The sequence below is a fragment of the Bombus affinis genome, chromosome 2 (genome assembly GCF_024516045.1).
Source record: "Bombus affinis isolate iyBomAffi1 chromosome 2, iyBomAffi1.2, whole genome shotgun sequence".
Classification (NCBI taxonomy): domain Eukaryota; kingdom Metazoa; phylum Arthropoda; class Insecta; order Hymenoptera; family Apidae; genus Bombus; species Bombus affinis.
This window is the reverse complement of record NC_066345.1, coordinates 10513156-10529348: the sequence shown is the minus strand read 5'-3', so window position 1 is coordinate 10529348 and position 16193 is coordinate 10513156. Positions and strand designations below refer to the sequence as shown.

Below are 16193 nucleotides of genomic sequence, written 5' to 3'. Positions count from 1 at the left end.
CATGGAGCCTTCATGCTCCAATTTTGTGAGCAAAGACATAAGGATGTAAACTATATGTATATTGTCAAAATTAAGATTTGTATTTTTTGATTTTATAAATTAAGAGGTGTATAAAAAACGTCGGATAAAAATACGTTAGCTACAATTGTATCATAGTTTCCAAGGATTGTACGAATTACTTATGATTAAATGGATAGTTACTACTATACAACAAATTCGTTTGTAATGTAATCTATACATCATATTTGATCATTATAAACACTTCTGTAATTGAATTAAATATATTTTACATGTAATAAATGTAATAAATTGAACGATAACGCAAAGGACTGTACGGAATTTGTTGTTACATGAGTCATGAACTGTTATAACTGTGCGTAAAAATAATATTGATATAATAATTCAAAATTTATCATATACTTTATAAAGAAATGTTTCCAGGTATACTATACTGTCCTTTTCGGGAATGTATATCAACTGCTCGAACTGCGAAGTGATAATTATTTCCTTCAGAAAACTGTAAAAAGGAAGACATTACAAATATCTATGGAATATACTCTAGTTTTTAAATACAATCTGTTCAAATTACTTGCGTAAGTGTGCACGCCATAGGTAGTGGTAAAGCTCGAACATCGCCTACTTTCTTCCACAATGACGTGTTAGGAGGAACACCAGCAATTTCCTGGTACGCATACAACTGGTAACTAACAATATCTGCATACTTGTCTGACAAATTCATATTCCAAGATAATACTATTCCTAGATAACAATAATAAATTTTTATATTCTATTAACATTTTTAATAGGTATAAATTTGCAAGTTGTAACATACCATGTGCAACTTTAGAAATTTTTAATGATGGAGCTGGTGGTGAAAGTTTCCAAAGAGGATTTACAGCATAATTACGCGTATCTGGTAAGGGTGCTGGATGCTGAAACAAATACAATTATAAACATACAAGCATAAACATAAGTAGACATAGATAACTGCATTATTAAAACAAAACTGTTAATTCAAAGTATACCTTATTTAATTGTACATTAGAAGTAGCTGGAGTCGTCAAAAATCGCACCGTTCCATTTGCAATAGTTGATATTCCTATAAATAACATTGTATTATATCTATATATTATTTATATTGATGATTTAAACTGAAACTACTTACCCGTTTTATACGTTAAAGTTGGAAATGAAGCTCTACACGAAGTCACGGGCCGTATCTATGATTAGAAATGTTTATTATAAAATTGTAAACTAACTACAAAGCCTTATTTTTCAACTTCATTTTATTAAAAATATAGCAAAAAATATTCATTTTACCGGACTGGAATTTGGTGTTATTAATAATTGTCTTGTTGGCATCACATATGCTAATCGAGGCGCATTCATATTATTCTATAAAAAAGTATGTAAACATATAATAAAATTATATAGATAATAGAAGAAATGAATAATATATGCATATCTTACTATACACTTACCACTAAAGCAGTAGGTGTTGGCTGACTAGCAGGTTGTACTACTCTTATACTAGGCGGTTGACTTGTTATGGCTACATTCCCAGGAATAGTCTGAATTACCCTTTGGAAGCAAGGTTGTTGTGTTTTTTGTGTTAAATTTACTTGTTGATCAGTTACTGTAGTTGTTACAACTGGTACACCAGTAGTAGCTATAAATTACCAAAGTTCCTTAATATGTTTTTATTCATTTAATACGAAAATATATAAGAAAATTATGAAATTTAATACCTTTACTTTTCTCTTCTTCATCCGTAAGATCAATAAGATCGTTTGCACGAGATTTTGCGACGTTTGTTGTAGTGGATCCTTGACGATTTATCTGATTTGAAAATTTTCCATTTAAAATTATAGCTTGCTGTGATTGTTGTGGTTGTATCTGTTGCTACAGAAACCAATAATAATTTTTTGTCATTAGATTTGTAATAAAAATAAGAAAATTCAAATAAAGTACTTACATTTGATATAATTTGTTGAACATTAGACTGATTTGATAATGTCAGAGGGTGCTGTGAATCTAGGGGTTTAGCAACAACCAAAGCTGCAGGAGTGATAGTAGTCATAATGTTTGGAGATTGAGTATGACTTTGTGCCACCACAGAAGTTTGTCCATTTATTGGCTCAGTTTTCCTGGGTGATCTTGTTTTAATTCCTCTCCTTGGACTGGTTGCATTATTTGTTTCATTAACAGAAGTATTTGATGCATTATTACTACTTGAAACATGTAGAGACTTCATATTAGAATTCTGTTGTAATTGCCTTAAATTTTGCATTACATGATCCTATATAAACATATATTACAATAAAATAAAATTAAAATAAAATATTATAAAATCATATATAACTTAGCAAAATGGTTCATATATACCGTTACAAAATTAACTTGTAATCCAACAGATCTATTGATCTTAATTGGTGGAGTGAATTTATCGTTACTCGCGCGCCGATCTGCCGCATTACGGTTTAATACCATTTCAAAATCTTTAATTTGTTTAGCTAATTGTTGACATTTTGCACGCGTTACTTCTTGATTTTTTTCTGATATACGTGCTTGTTCTCTTAGTTTACCAATTTCGTCGCGCATAGTAATAGTTTCAACAATTTTTTGTATCAGAAGTTCTTCTAATTCCTTAAAGAAATTATCATCATTGAAATATATAAAACTTTTATTATTAAAATAATTAATCTAAATTTTTATATTTTTAACATACTTCCTGTTTTAATTTTGGCAGTTTTTCATTCAAGTCTCTTTGGAAAAATTTATGAATATAGTTAAGGTTCTTGATGTTGTCAGAAGTATTTTCTTGTGTTTTTAATTCATTACATCGTTCTTCAAAATTTACTTTAATTTTCTTAACACCACCATTCATAACAGGAGTAGTATCAGTATCAGAACAAGTCCTTTTTAATGAAGGTGGCGATGAAGGACGTGCATCTTGATTCATTTTAAAATTTATAGCTACAAACTTTTCTGAATCATCACTAGATTCTACATCACTATGAAGGAATTTTGTCCTTATAATTTCTTCTGCATTTTTAGCTGTTCGTCTCTTCCGTCTTCCACTTTCCCTCGCTGCTACAAATATTGTAATAAGAACTTAGTAATTTACAGAACTAAGAAATAAAAAATACATATAACCGAATTGTTTAACTCTTTTCAATTATTAAATATACATCTTTAGTTTACAAATTACAATATTTCCAAAAATATAATTTATTTTTAAATCAACGAAAGCGTGAACAAAAAAGATAATGCTTAATAGTTTTATTATTTGTTAACTCTTCTTTAAAGATATATTAAATATTTTATACTCATAAAAGTGCAATACATATAAAAGGTGATTCAATAGGAATGAACTAAGAAAGTCAAAGAGAACATAAATACAAGAACACTGCTTCACATCTTTCCGTCTTTCATACATTATATTTAACGAATTAAAGTTATAATATCTGCCAAACTAATAGTTTTTTGGTATAAATAGTTGGATACTTTCTTACATAAAATGTCCAACTGCAACGATTATAAAAAATATATGGTGACAAATAAAAAAATTTAATGTTAGCTTAATATCTCAAAAATTATAAGCTATTAAAAAGTCAAAATGTACTCATTTTCTCAGGCTCCTGAAATATAATACATTTCACTTCAAACATTTTTCGATACAGCCAATATATAGCCAGTTATCTTAGATGTTAGTTCTTACTGACTCAAGTTGTATGTGAAAGAACATACTTTTGTAGAGGAAAAGTGATATCTTTTCATTTTTAAACTAATGTGTATCTCATTTATTCAATATACATCCTACCTTGTTTTTCTTCTGCACAATTCATTTGCTCTACTACAACAATCTCTCTTTTTGATCGTCTTTTCCTTCTTTGAGTAGTCACAGGAACTTCAACAGTTCTTTTATCACTATCATCACTATTATTTTTTGTATTAGTAACAAAATCTAATGAATCATTTTCTGTGATTACACTAGGTTCTAGTTCTACACTAGGTGAACTATTTTTATCCAACATCAATTCAATGTATTCGCTTAAATTTTTTTTACTTGCAGAATTTATTATTGAGTTTTCCTTTCCTGTAGTTTTTACATCTTTTTCAGTAACATCCTTATTTTGTTTCCAAAGATCAATTATAGGATGAGTTAATTGATTTTCAGAAGCATTGGATTTACCAGTTTCAATAGAATTTGTACTATTATCACTACTTTTTAATTGATTATCACATTTTACACTCTTAATAACTGTTTTTTCTGGCACATTACCATTTTTGTTGCTAGTTACATTATTTAATACAGTTGTTGATTTAAACTCACTGTTTTCACAATCTTTGTTTGATTTCATATCTTCAGAAGAAATTTTCTTTTTTTTATCCCTAAGAATTTCATCTGTCTTATAATTTGTTACTTTTCCATTTAGTATTATATCATTATTTACTATTTCCTTTTCTTCTAAGGAATCTAAAACAGTAGTTTTACCATTGTTTCCAGATAGTTCTATCTCTTGACTGAGTTCTGTTAATTTCTTATTTCTATTAAGATCTTGTTCTTTTAATTTATAGACTTCTTTAATTTCTGTACTTTCATTTGGGTCAGTTATTTTACTTATTTCATTTTGTTCTTCATTATTTATACTTTTATATTGTTCTTGATTACTTTTTCCTTCAGTATATTTTATAGCTTCATCTTTATCAGATTTACATTTTATATCAGTTATTTTAGTTATATTATCTTGTTCCTCATTATTTATACTTTTGTATTGTTCTTGATTACTTTTTCCTTCAGTATATTTAATAGTTTCATCTTTACCAGATTTACATTTTATGTCTATATTCAATGCTTCCACTTTGAAATTGTTAGAATTACAAAAATCGCTAAAATCAATATTTGCATTATTCATATTGTTTTTACTTATTTCATCTTTTTGCTTACTATTATTATCATTATGAGAATCAGTTTCAGAATTTAGAGGATTTTCATTAGAATTGTCATTCAAAGTATGGATTGTAGTATTTTTACATTCAGGATCATTAGATACTTTTATTTTTGTATTTTCTTCCAAGTCATGTTTTAGTTCTAATGAATTATTAACAGAATCAGTGTTAACAGAATTTTCTTTTCTAATATTTTTAATAGGAGTGTTTTCAACTTTTTCACTTAATGATTCATTTGAATGGTCATTCTTGTCGCTATTAACTAAAGATTTGCTACATAATATACTATCTCCATCTATTGTTGCATCATTATCAATTTTTATAGTTTCAATATCATCATTAACTTCAACTTCTAAAGATATGTTTTTATTTGATGGAGACATAGGACTTACATTAGATTCCGTTGAACTATTTTGCTTGTGCATTGTATTAGAACTAAAGCCTTTCTTTTGACATCTACCACCATAAATCGATCTATATGAATGAAATATTCCATTGCCTCTTCCTCGTTCGAAAGGACCAAATCCATTATAAAATCTTGTATTACAGTTATATTGAAATCTATAACGTCCTCTAGGTGTTAAATGACGAAATCTTTGATTAACCCAATGAAAAGAACGGCCATTGGGAGTTCTAGGATACCTATATTGTGATCCATAACTTTGCCATAGACGAGGAACATTAGCTGTTCGTGGTCTTCTCATCAGCTCACTTTTACCTTTCTTAACAATTTTTTCATAATCAATTAGTATTTTTTCATCCGAATCGTTATCTGAACTGTGTTCCCTCTTCTTTATATCTGCTTCTGTATTCATTATATCTTTTTCTGGGATAGAAGAAATTGCCATATCTTCAGTTCTTGTAGATGTCATTTCTATAATTTAAATAAAACAGTCATTTAAATTTTTCAGATCATAATATTACAATTAGTGTAATGTATGATGATTACCAATTTCATTAGTTTTTGATGTCTTTTCTTGATTATCTAAAACAGGTGTTAAAATATCTTCTGTCTCAATTTCATCATCAGAGAGTCTTAAACGCATACTATCATCTGAAAGAGCATCTTCTTCATCACCATCATCACCTGTACTATATAACAACTCCTCTTCTTTTTCTTTTGATAGTTCATCAATATTATGTGTGTTAATACAAGACAAAGAATGTATAGAGTCAGGAGTATGTAATATATCACTTCTTAAAGCTTCCATCATAGAAAATATATAATATGTAAGACAATGTCACAATGTTACAACTCATGTAATAATTTTTAACCTGTAATTAATAATTTTTAACTTGTGATTTCTTTTCTTCGAATAACTTTATTTTAAAATATCATATATTAACTTTATATACTTATATACACCAGTATACTTGGTTATATACACATACAACATATCTCATAAATATTTTTGTACTCCTAACTTGACTTGACTTTTTTAATCAATTTGAAGTGATAATCAATTTTATTGCGAATGCATAATAAAACAATATATAATAGTTCTTATCATTTAATATGTATTGTTAATAATTTTAATTTTTACCAACTTCTTACTATTTTAATTTTACAATCGATAAATATGATAAAAGATTAATAATAGAACCTTTATTATTATAAACTATAATTTTTTGAAATTGAAATAAAGTTCAATCAAAACCAAAAATAAAGTTTATTTTATATTTCATAATTAAATAACAGAACATTACAGTTTGGATGATATATATCTTAAACAAATTTAATTTTTAATTTAACATTTCCACGACAATAACTAATTACAAATGTATTAAACCTATATGAACTATAAGTCCTTATTTTCTGTGAATCAATGTTTTCCGTCTGATACTACAATATCATTAAGCATGCAATGCGTACAAGAAATTGATGACTAATATTAGTAGTAAAGATATCATGTAAAAGTACATAAAGAATTTAGACTTTCATACAAGCATTACAGATAATAAAATGTGGGCCCTTCGATGAACGCCAACATATACCATCCCTGGCCCATGAGTACTCAATTAACAAAAATGGCGGATTGGAAATACATACTACATTACTAATACTCGTCATTGTGTTTCAAATAACAAATATACCTTATTGTCGCAAAAATAGAATTGTTATTTTAAAGTAATTGAATGTAATTTTTTACTTTATATCAATAATATACTAAAAAAATGGTTTAACATAATAGACTAAATCAGTTTGTATTTGTTTCACTAACGTTTTAAAACTTTAGGAGATTCAAGTCAATAATACTGTTTGTTTATAAAATCAAATACAAATACACAACACAAATAGTTACAGTTAATACAAAATGATAATATATTAAAATAATTATGATTTAATCTACGAAAAATGTATATTCAGAAAGGCGGGCTTCTCGACAAGCTTCTCTATTGAACGAAACTGCTGAACATAGGTCCCGACATGTGTCCAAACGAAATTCAACGATTGCACACGAAGTTTAGCAATATGGCGTCGCATTTCACTACCGATAAATTAATTCTTGATAAATGATGGAAATACAAATTTTATAATAAAAATATATATTTACATAACATGTAAAATTATACCGATTATCTCATTCTTGAATTGATACTGAACAATTTGAAATATTTAAGAAGTTCGTACTCATGATACCCCCACTCCCTTCTTACTTATGCGGCACTTAACAATACTTAATGTTTCACGATAGTAGCAATATTTGTGCAAATTTTATCAAAATTTCATCAAATTTAATACATTAATGTAAGTGTACAAATGTACATGTTTGAGTACTTTTATATAAACATATTTTTCAATACAATGTATACTAAAAAAAATATTACTAATAAAATGTTTGTACACTAAAATACTACCTGTGAGCATTGTTTTACAATTTGCAAACATTTTTAGTTTAGATATATAGTTTAGTATAAATAATCCCACCGTTTTCTCTTTCAACTCGCTGATGAGATCAACATTCGTCATACTGGTAATATAATATTGAATTTATTAAGTGGGAGAAGTATTGTACTTTCACAACTCATTATAAAGATTGGGCCTACATAGATCCAGAATTTTTATACTCATAATCTGAACTTTCAATAGATCATTATTAAAAGCAATGAAGTTTTTATTAAAGATTTATTAGATATTTTTAAAAACAAAAATTCCATTACTCATCCTGTTTCAAATTTATACTATCTCATAAAATATGCAGTAGTAATACGATACAACGTATTGTACAAATTTATAGGATAATTGTTATTATACTAATATCATGGAATATACAATTTTATAATAAAAAATATTTTATAACATTGCATCGATAAAGTCATTTTATTTTATCTTCGTACTAAAAATAATTATTCCATTTTATAATTTGAACGTGTTATAATCCAATATAAAAATAGGCTTTATTGTAGTATTCAAACTGCAATATATTTGGCTAGAATGACATTTGTAACTTTTTAAAGTCGTTGAAGTCGAAAATGTGGGTTGTTTTTGACGGAAATAAGATATAACTTTTGGTCAATCTGTTGATATATAATGTCCTCATGGATTTTAACGAAACCTTTTTAAAATTTGATACTCTTAACCTACTATATGGCTTACTCTGTATGTATTTGAATCGTAAGTATTGGATTAAGTTTGGATTACTTTTTATTTTCCGGCCTCACGGTCGTTTACGCGGATTCTTAAAGATAAGATATTTATTGTTTAAATGTTTGTTTAAAACTGTTTATTTCCGTGAGAAATGACCTTCATAATTGGCTTTAGCGATCCAAAATATCTCCGGAAAAACATATCCAGAGCGAAAATTTTGCAATTTGGATACTAAAAATATCAATTTATCAACTTTCATTTTGTATGACGAAACCACAAAATGGCGTATCTATGCTCTATAAAATGGCAGCTATTTATATGTATATAGTTTGATGTCTACAATAGATTCGATCTTTACATTTGGGACTTGAGGCCCACATTCTTAAGTGTGTTATAAACAGTTCAAAATAAGGTTTTATTATCTCAAATGCACGTTATTGTACAAACGAAATACATACATATATAACAAATTAATTAAAAAATCCTTTTAATTTTTAAAATTTAACTAAATATCAAATAATTTATTTCCCTTTCAAAGCGTTTACTATAAAATTTAAAAAATTTTAATTTTTTTAGAATTTTATATAAATATATATTATTATTCGGATCGTGTAATAATTTAGATCAAAAAATCTGAAGTGACCCACTCCTGAATGGTGACATGTAATTGTGTGTGTAAGTGAACTTACGTTATGTTATAATGCAGCCAGTCTTCAACCAATGTTGAACATGCTCTTTGTCTTATAAAAATACGTTATATTTACGATAAATGTCAGAAACGAAGATACACACTGTGATACTCGTTCATGAAGTATCTGCAACACCGCAACCTAAACAAGCGACAGGCAACGTTGCCACTTTTATTCGTAACCGCTAACATACTCAATGTTTTTGGATACGACTAAAGATGAAGTTGAACCCAGTAGGTTTTCGAATTTATTACATTTAGAAAAGACATAAAATTAAAAGGTCACAGGCTACCAATTTCGTGAAAAGAAATATACAAAACTATCGACGTAAGTACACAAAGAGATACGATAGTTTGCATCTCAGACTTTAGTAACGCATGCGCTATAGTATAAAATACTTTCAGAACTTATGATATTTGTTGAAGTACACTTTTGTGTACTTCAACTTCTGCTTAGATACCAAAATACTTCTTATTCATAAAAATGTATACAAATATGTGAGATCAATAATAATCATGTAGTCGTGGAACATTTCTTCTCAACATTTGAAGATTTTCTTTTCAAAAATTATTTGAATGTTATTTCAAAGTGTACATAATAATCATACTATATATGCCTCGTTTCGTTGACCCATTTTGTAAGATATGTTATTAACAGTATAAGAAACATCGCGTATTATTAAACATGGGTTAAGGTCAAATATCTTTTTTATGATATTTTCTAAATAATTATTAATAAAACATGTGTTATACTGACTATAATTTATATCAAGATTAATAAATGTCATATTAATGTAATAGCTACAAAATATTGTTAAACTAATGTATAATACTAAAAATTACTTTCCTTTATTAAAAAGGAGAAAAGAAAAAAAGATGAATGTATAAGTGATGAGAAAATTCTATGTATGTACATGATAATATAATAAAAATGAAAGTAAAATGAAATATATCATTTTATATTCATAATATGTGCTTCAAAAATATATTATTGTTAGTTACATAAATTATCTTTCTATTGTATTATATATTATGTATATACATAAGAGGAAGAAACAAAATATACTGAAAAACATATATTGTATATATACATATATATACATTTCTGAAGACACAATCTTTTTCAAGAAGGACTAAAACGATATAGTTATATCATATATTGAAACTAGATAAACTATGTAAAGTAATATAAAGTATTGTAACTAAAACATAAGATATGAATGCAATTAAATTTAACGAATAGCTAATAATGTTTATCTAATCATTTAGTGTTATTATGGATGTTATTTGCTTAGTCTATTAAAAATTGGATTAATATCAGTGTATTTGTAGTATTCATATTTATATAGATATTCTCAAATAAATGACATTTTCATAAGAATATTTGTTATGTTAATAAACTTTCCTTAAAGAATTTTATTGAAAAAATACAATTTTATTTAAATTTACATAATTTATTTTATCCTAAATTGTTATAATATTTATAATTTGATGGCATAATAACCTTTAGCTTATTTCCTAAGATATAATTTCTAATAAAATAATTTAAGTAATTAATACTCTTTCAAATCACATTATACAAAAAAACACAAATTTTTACACTGCAACATAAAATCTTATATTAGTCATAAAATAATATTGTATTAACAGCTGATTTTCATTGTCGGTCTTATCATTTAGCATATAATGAAATATACTGCAGTGTTTGTATAGTCTTTTAATCTTGAGAATCAGCCTTACAAGAAAAATTAGAAATGTATTATATTTGTCATTTGTATATATCATACATATTATACTAAATAAAAATTTCTATTATATTTTAACTAAGAATAAGTAATCATTTATGTAAAATTTAGATCTTCATGTTTTTATATCAACTGAGGTCTTAATACTATTATTTAGTATAAAGCAGTAAAATTGATGTCATAGTATGCAAGGAAAAAAAATGAAATTTTACATTTTTCTTGTTTATTTAATTATACTATGACATAAGTTAGTAACAGATACTTATTTTTAACTTATTTATTCTTTACCAATTTATATTGTAATTGGTGTAATATTCTCTCATAGAAAGTCAGTATAAGGTTGTAATATACCTGAATATACTGTATGAGGATGGTGAAGAAAAGTACGATTCCGAAGATGTGCGAAGAAGAGAATATTTGTTTGCTATTTCGGAGGAGTTGAACAATTAAATAAATTTTGATAGATAAGCAACGAACCATAATATTTTCTACACAGTATATTAGTTACATTGAAATCAAATACGTCCGCATGCGTATTAATTACTTCTTTTCGCATACTCGATCGAAATACATTATCCGACAGGAGAGCACTCTTTAGGCTCCAGAGGAAAGAAAAGTTGTTGTAATGGCTGCCGTGTCATGAAATGAAGGTACCGAGCCAGTTTTGTGGTTCCACGATGGAGGAGAACTCCAGTTCTGCATCTCAAAATCATAATGGACAATTATCTAGTGGAGCGAATGTTCCACTGACAAATAATAAACATCAAGGGAATGACAATGGTACTAATGGCGATGCTAAGAACGAAAGACCACAATACTCTATGCCTGGTATTCTACATTTTATTCAGCATGAATGGACTCGCTTTGAACTTGAAAGATCGCAATGGGAGCTTGATAAAGCAGAATTTCAGGTATAATCCTAATTTCTTTGGAAAATTTTCAAAATTTCTCTGTATACTTTTCTTTAAAATACTCTTTTCTTATTGTCACTTCATCTGTCATGTGACAGAACGTTGTAAAAACAAGATTAACTTAAATATGTATAACATTAACACAATACAATTTGTGTATGTATTTAATTTTAAAGTTATTTTAATTTAAACTAAGACATATTTTATAAAAATATCCTTTTTATTTATTGTAACATTATGCTTTAAATTTTAATATAACAAATAAAAACATGCCACTGAAGTACGAAATTGTTGTATTTAAACAGTTATATCTCTTATATTGGAGTGATTGCAATATTTACATTATTTTTAGTTGCATGTATATTATATTTATGTTATATTCTTATAAAAGTTACTGAAGCTGTTAATACTCTATATCATTTATATCTTTTTTTGCAAATCCTTTGTAATATAAAATGGATAATTCTAAAGGAAGGCTACATTGTAATATTCATAATATGTATAAAATATAAAATAATTACATTAGAGGCACAACTCATTCTTTAAGAATGATTTAAAGAAATATAATATGTTTATTATTATTTTTCTGCAGGCTAGGATAGCTTTTTTACAAGGTGAGAGAAAAGGCCAAGAAAGGTTAAAGAATGACTTAGTAAGAAGAATAAAAATGTTAGAATATGCACTTAAACAAGAACGGTGAGATATTTTTTTTTAATTTCAACGTTAGGAATATATTTGCAATACTTTCATAATTTTTACAGAGCAAGGTATCACAAACTAAAATATGGCACTGACTTGGTAATACAAGGAGATACAAAACCTCCTATTTATGAAGAAGGTATTTGTAATTGTCCTAATTCTGATGTTGGAGGTGGTGGTGATGGGGAAGCTCCATTCACATCCGTCAGTAACATCAGTTGGAGACAAGGGCGCCAAATTTTAAGACAGTAAATAAAATATAACTTTTATAATTTTTATAATTATTATTTGCATATAACAATAGATATTAAGTACAGTATCATTAATAGTGTATATATAACTGTAACTTTAGATACTTACAAGAGATTGGTTACACTGATACTATAATAGATGTACGATCTAGCAGAGTGAGATCTCTACTTGGTTTAAGTAATAATACAGACTCAGAAGATATGAATACTCCTGCATTAAATGGCAATGAACCATCAAACAAACAAGCATCAGAAAACAGTGTTCGTAGAGTCCCAGGAAAAAAGGTAGAGGTAAGTAACTTTGTTGGAATTTAATCACTTTGTTTTTTATTCAACTGTTATATGTTTATGATATCTATCAAATTTCTACAGTAACATATTAATACTTTTATATTTTTATATTACTAGCAACCATCTTCTGTAATAGAAGCAATGATATTTGATACAGAAGCAGCTGTGATGGCAAACTTTGAGTTTTTGGCACAAACAGGTATGGATATGGAAGAAGAAGAAGGGGATGTAGAAGATGATACTTATGATACTAATATGGATCCTAAACCAAATAAAGTAATAATATATATGGTCCTATTATATATATTGTTATAGAATTCTATTGAAGTAATATAATTAATACATTATTTCTATTTTAACTTTTAGCCATCTATGCTTTTAACAGAAGACGTTGATGCAGAAGCTGAAGAAGTATTAAATGAATTAAATCTTCTCACAGAAATTGAAGAATCACCACAACGTTCTATTCGCTATTCATCTGAATGGGGTTAGTATTCATTTTACTTATAATTTTATCGACAAATTTCTATTTTATTGATATTTTAGTAATATTAAAATAAAATTTATAGATGCAATACGTAGGGGTGGACATCCAGATCAAAAACGTCTAAATGAGGAAGGTGATTCGACATTAGAATTGGGTGAATTAGAGCAATTATGTGTAAACAATGAAGCAGAAACTTCGTATGATGTGAGTTATGTTATTGTTATTAATGCCCATAGATGTATGTAATATATGTATATTTATGTTATGTTAATATATGTATAATTCTTATATGTTTATAAAATTTATATAAAAGCTTAATTTCATTTTTAGTATAGAATATATTTAAATTAAACATATTTTATATATAGATGGTAGCCACTACAAAGGAAAGTTTAAGAAAAACATGGAATGCAAAATATACATTGCGATCCCACTTTGATGCTGTTCGAGCTCTTGTCTTCCATCCCATTGATCCCGTTCTTATAACTGCAAGTGATGATCATACACTTAAATTATGGAACCTTCACAAAACCTTACCAGCTAAAAAGTAGGTTACCTGTATTCTGAAATTACAAACTATTATAAGGACTATTGAAAAATGTTCATTCTCCCATTGCAGGTCAGCTTCATTAGATGTAGAACCATTATATACATTCAGATCACATACAGGTCCTGTATTATGTTTAGCTATGTGTAGCACAGGCAATCAATGCTACAGCGGTGGTTTAGATGGTATGATTCACTGTTGGACACTTCCATCAGCCAATATAGATCCATATGACTCTTACGAACCAAGTGTCCTTAGTCAAACATTAAAAGGACATACAAATGCAGTTTGGGGTTTAAGCATGTATCAACTGCGATCACAATTGTTGTCAATCAGTGCTGATGGAACTGTAAAACTATGGAGCCCGCAAAGCAAATCACCATTACTTCATACATATGTTTCTGAACAAGGTATATTTTTTAGACATAGATTATTAAAAATATGTTTTATATAGTCACGTCTAGAATTATCCTTTTCTTCTTATCATTTTTACAGATGGCATCCCAACGTCGGTAGACTTCATTAGAGATGAATCAAATAAATTAGTTGTAGCCTATGACAGAGCTTGTGTGGTATTTGATACGGAAACTGGTGAAAGTGTAGCTCGTCTTGAGGCCAATGAAACGAAGGGAGTAAATCGCGTCGTAGCGCATCCTACATTACCACTTGTTGTTGCGGCACATGAAGACCGACATATTCGATTTTATGATCACCGATCAGCCACCCTTGCTCATGCCATGGTTGCTCATTTGGATGCAGTTACTAGTCTCGCGGTAGATCCTCATGGTTTATACTTACTTTCAGGAAGTAAGTAATAGTAAATTAAATAAAATGAAATGTCAATATATCAAGAATTATTAAATAACTAATTTCTCACTTTTAGGTCATGATTGCAGTATAAGATTATGGAATATGGATAATAAGACTTGTGTTCAAGAAATAACAGCACATCGTAAAAAGTTTGACGAAAGTATTTTAGACGTAGCATTTCATCCTTCACGACCTTTTATAGCAAGTGCAGGGGCTGATGCTCTTGCTAAGGTGTATGTGTGAAATGTAAATTAAGATACACATTTCTACTATCAACATACATCAGGTGGAACAGATTTTGTACTCATTCTTTCTAGATAGTTTTACCTATACGTGTTACACTTCCAATTTTGTTGTAACTTATATTGCTCTACCATTTGAAGTACCACTTTAGGAAATCAAATTGGGCGTATAGATATCCATGTTACGAAACCAAAATTTGCACATAACCCTTGTCCGCAACAATTTATCAAAACAGTGATTTTAAATATAAATGCTGCTTATTGATGAAATTTTCATTAAGTAGCAATATTAATTGGGATAGCGGAAGGGGTCTGTCTTGTAGCATATTAGTTGATATAGTTCTGATAATTAGATCATGAAATACCCCTTACCCAGGATCCAGGAAGCACACTGCCGCAGTAGCATAATATTTATCCCTATGTTAACTATTTATTACCAATATTACAGTTACTGTTGCACAGCTACTGGAGATTAAGACATACTACGCGAAAATAAAGTTGTCCTACATCAATTAGTCTCCCATTATATGATTTTTATGCTACCTTATGTATTTATCGAGGTTGGCATATAATAACAACAAAAAAGCAACAACAACAATAATAATAATAATAATCGTAATAAGTTAATTATAACGTAAGAGACATAATATTAATAACAGTAAATTATAACTGTGTGTTTCTCTGTAATATATTGTATTTAAAAATAGATGAACTGTGTAACGTACTATAATGAACATGTTTTTATTAAAATTTAATTCCATTTCTATTATTTTTTCCTTCAACAAATTTATATATATATATATATAATATATATATATAAAGATGAAATCAAAACGTCGAAATAAAAATACAATTTTTTATTTAACAAATGAACATACAAAATGTAGTTTATACTTCTTAATATGTATAAATCTATATATAATGTATCATGTAATAAGATTCAATAATAAAATAATCTGCATTATTTATATTATGTTGAC

General features: G+C 27.6%; 2 protein-coding genes and 2 long non-coding RNA genes across 8 annotated transcripts; 3 read left to right on the top strand and 1 right to left on the bottom strand.

Annotated features, from left to right (window-relative positions):
- Window positions 1–59: 59 nt before the first annotated feature.
- On the bottom strand, window positions 60–9396 carry LOC126928904 (formin-J). Of its 5 annotated transcripts, none has more exons than XM_050744764.1 (14): window positions 9232–9396; window positions 5903–6228; window positions 3824–5827; window positions 2729–3093; window positions 2386–2646; window positions 1976–2299; window positions 1749–1902; window positions 1482–1669; window positions 1321–1395; window positions 1166–1220; window positions 1026–1099; window positions 833–932; window positions 590–759; window positions 60–517 (listed from the first exon to the last, which is right to left on the bottom strand). In XM_050744764.1, the coding sequence occupies exons 2-14, from the start codon at window positions 6165–6167 to the stop codon at window positions 422–424; spliced, it is 4131 nt and encodes a 1376-aa protein (XP_050600721.1). In that variant the 5' UTR covers window positions 6168–6228; window positions 9232–9396; the 3' UTR covers window positions 60–421. The 5 variants fall into 5 exon arrangements, with proteins under 5 accessions (XP_050600721.1, XP_050600725.1, XP_050600722.1 ...); XM_050744768.1 differs by having other exon boundaries at window positions 2729–3090; XM_050744765.1 differs by lacking the exon at window positions 9232–9396 and adding an exon at window positions 7176–7457.
- Window positions 559–1330, top strand: LOC126928975 (uncharacterized). The gene is made up of 2 exons (XR_007717016.1): window positions 559–685; window positions 807–1330. It is a non-coding gene; the product is annotated as an uncharacterized LOC126928975 (long non-coding RNA).
- A 17-nt stretch (window positions 9397–9413) lies between the features above and the next one.
- Window positions 9414–10480, top strand: LOC126928982 (uncharacterized). The gene is made up of 2 exons (XR_007717025.1): window positions 9414–9558; window positions 9636–10480. It is a non-coding gene; the product is annotated as an uncharacterized LOC126928982 (long non-coding RNA).
- An 849-nt stretch (window positions 10481–11329) lies between these two features.
- On the top strand, window positions 11330–15943 carry LOC126928920 (striatin). The gene is made up of 11 exons (XM_050744812.1): window positions 11330–11886; window positions 12479–12582; window positions 12648–12833; window positions 12938–13127; window positions 13245–13403; window positions 13494–13614; window positions 13697–13818; window positions 13983–14161; window positions 14234–14571; window positions 14657–14968; window positions 15045–15943. The coding sequence occupies exons 1-11, from the start codon at window positions 11620–11622 to the stop codon at window positions 15212–15214; spliced, it is 2148 nt and encodes a 715-aa protein (XP_050600769.1). The 5' UTR covers window positions 11330–11619; the 3' UTR covers window positions 15215–15943.
- The last annotated feature ends 250 nt before the right edge of the window (window positions 15944–16193 follow it).

Excerpts from the sequence above, each read along its gene's own strand:
- LOC126928904 (XM_050744764.1), bottom strand. The coding sequence starts at position 6,167 with ATGATGGAAGCTTTAAGAAGTGATATATTACATACTCCTGACTCTATA. Across the intron at positions 1,221-1,320 it reads TAACACCAAATTCCAGTCCG|ATACGGCCCGTGACTTCGTG; the intron begins GTAAAATGAATA and ends TTCTAATCATAG. Across the intron at positions 933-1,025 it reads CTAATGTACAATTAAATAAG|CATCCAGCACCCTTACCAGA; the intron begins GTATACTTTGAA and ends TATTTGTTTCAG.
- LOC126928920 (XM_050744812.1), top strand. The coding sequence starts at position 11,620 with ATGAAGGTACCGAGCCAGTTTTGTGGTTCCACGATGGAGGAGAACTCC. Across the intron at positions 13,128-13,244 it reads TCCCAGGAAAAAAGGTAGAG|CAACCATCTTCTGTAATAGA; the intron begins GTAAGTAACTTT and ends TTATATTACTAG. Across the intron at positions 13,819-13,982 it reads AAGCAGAAACTTCGTATGAT|ATGGTAGCCACTACAAAGGA; the intron begins GTGAGTTATGTT and ends TTTTATATATAG.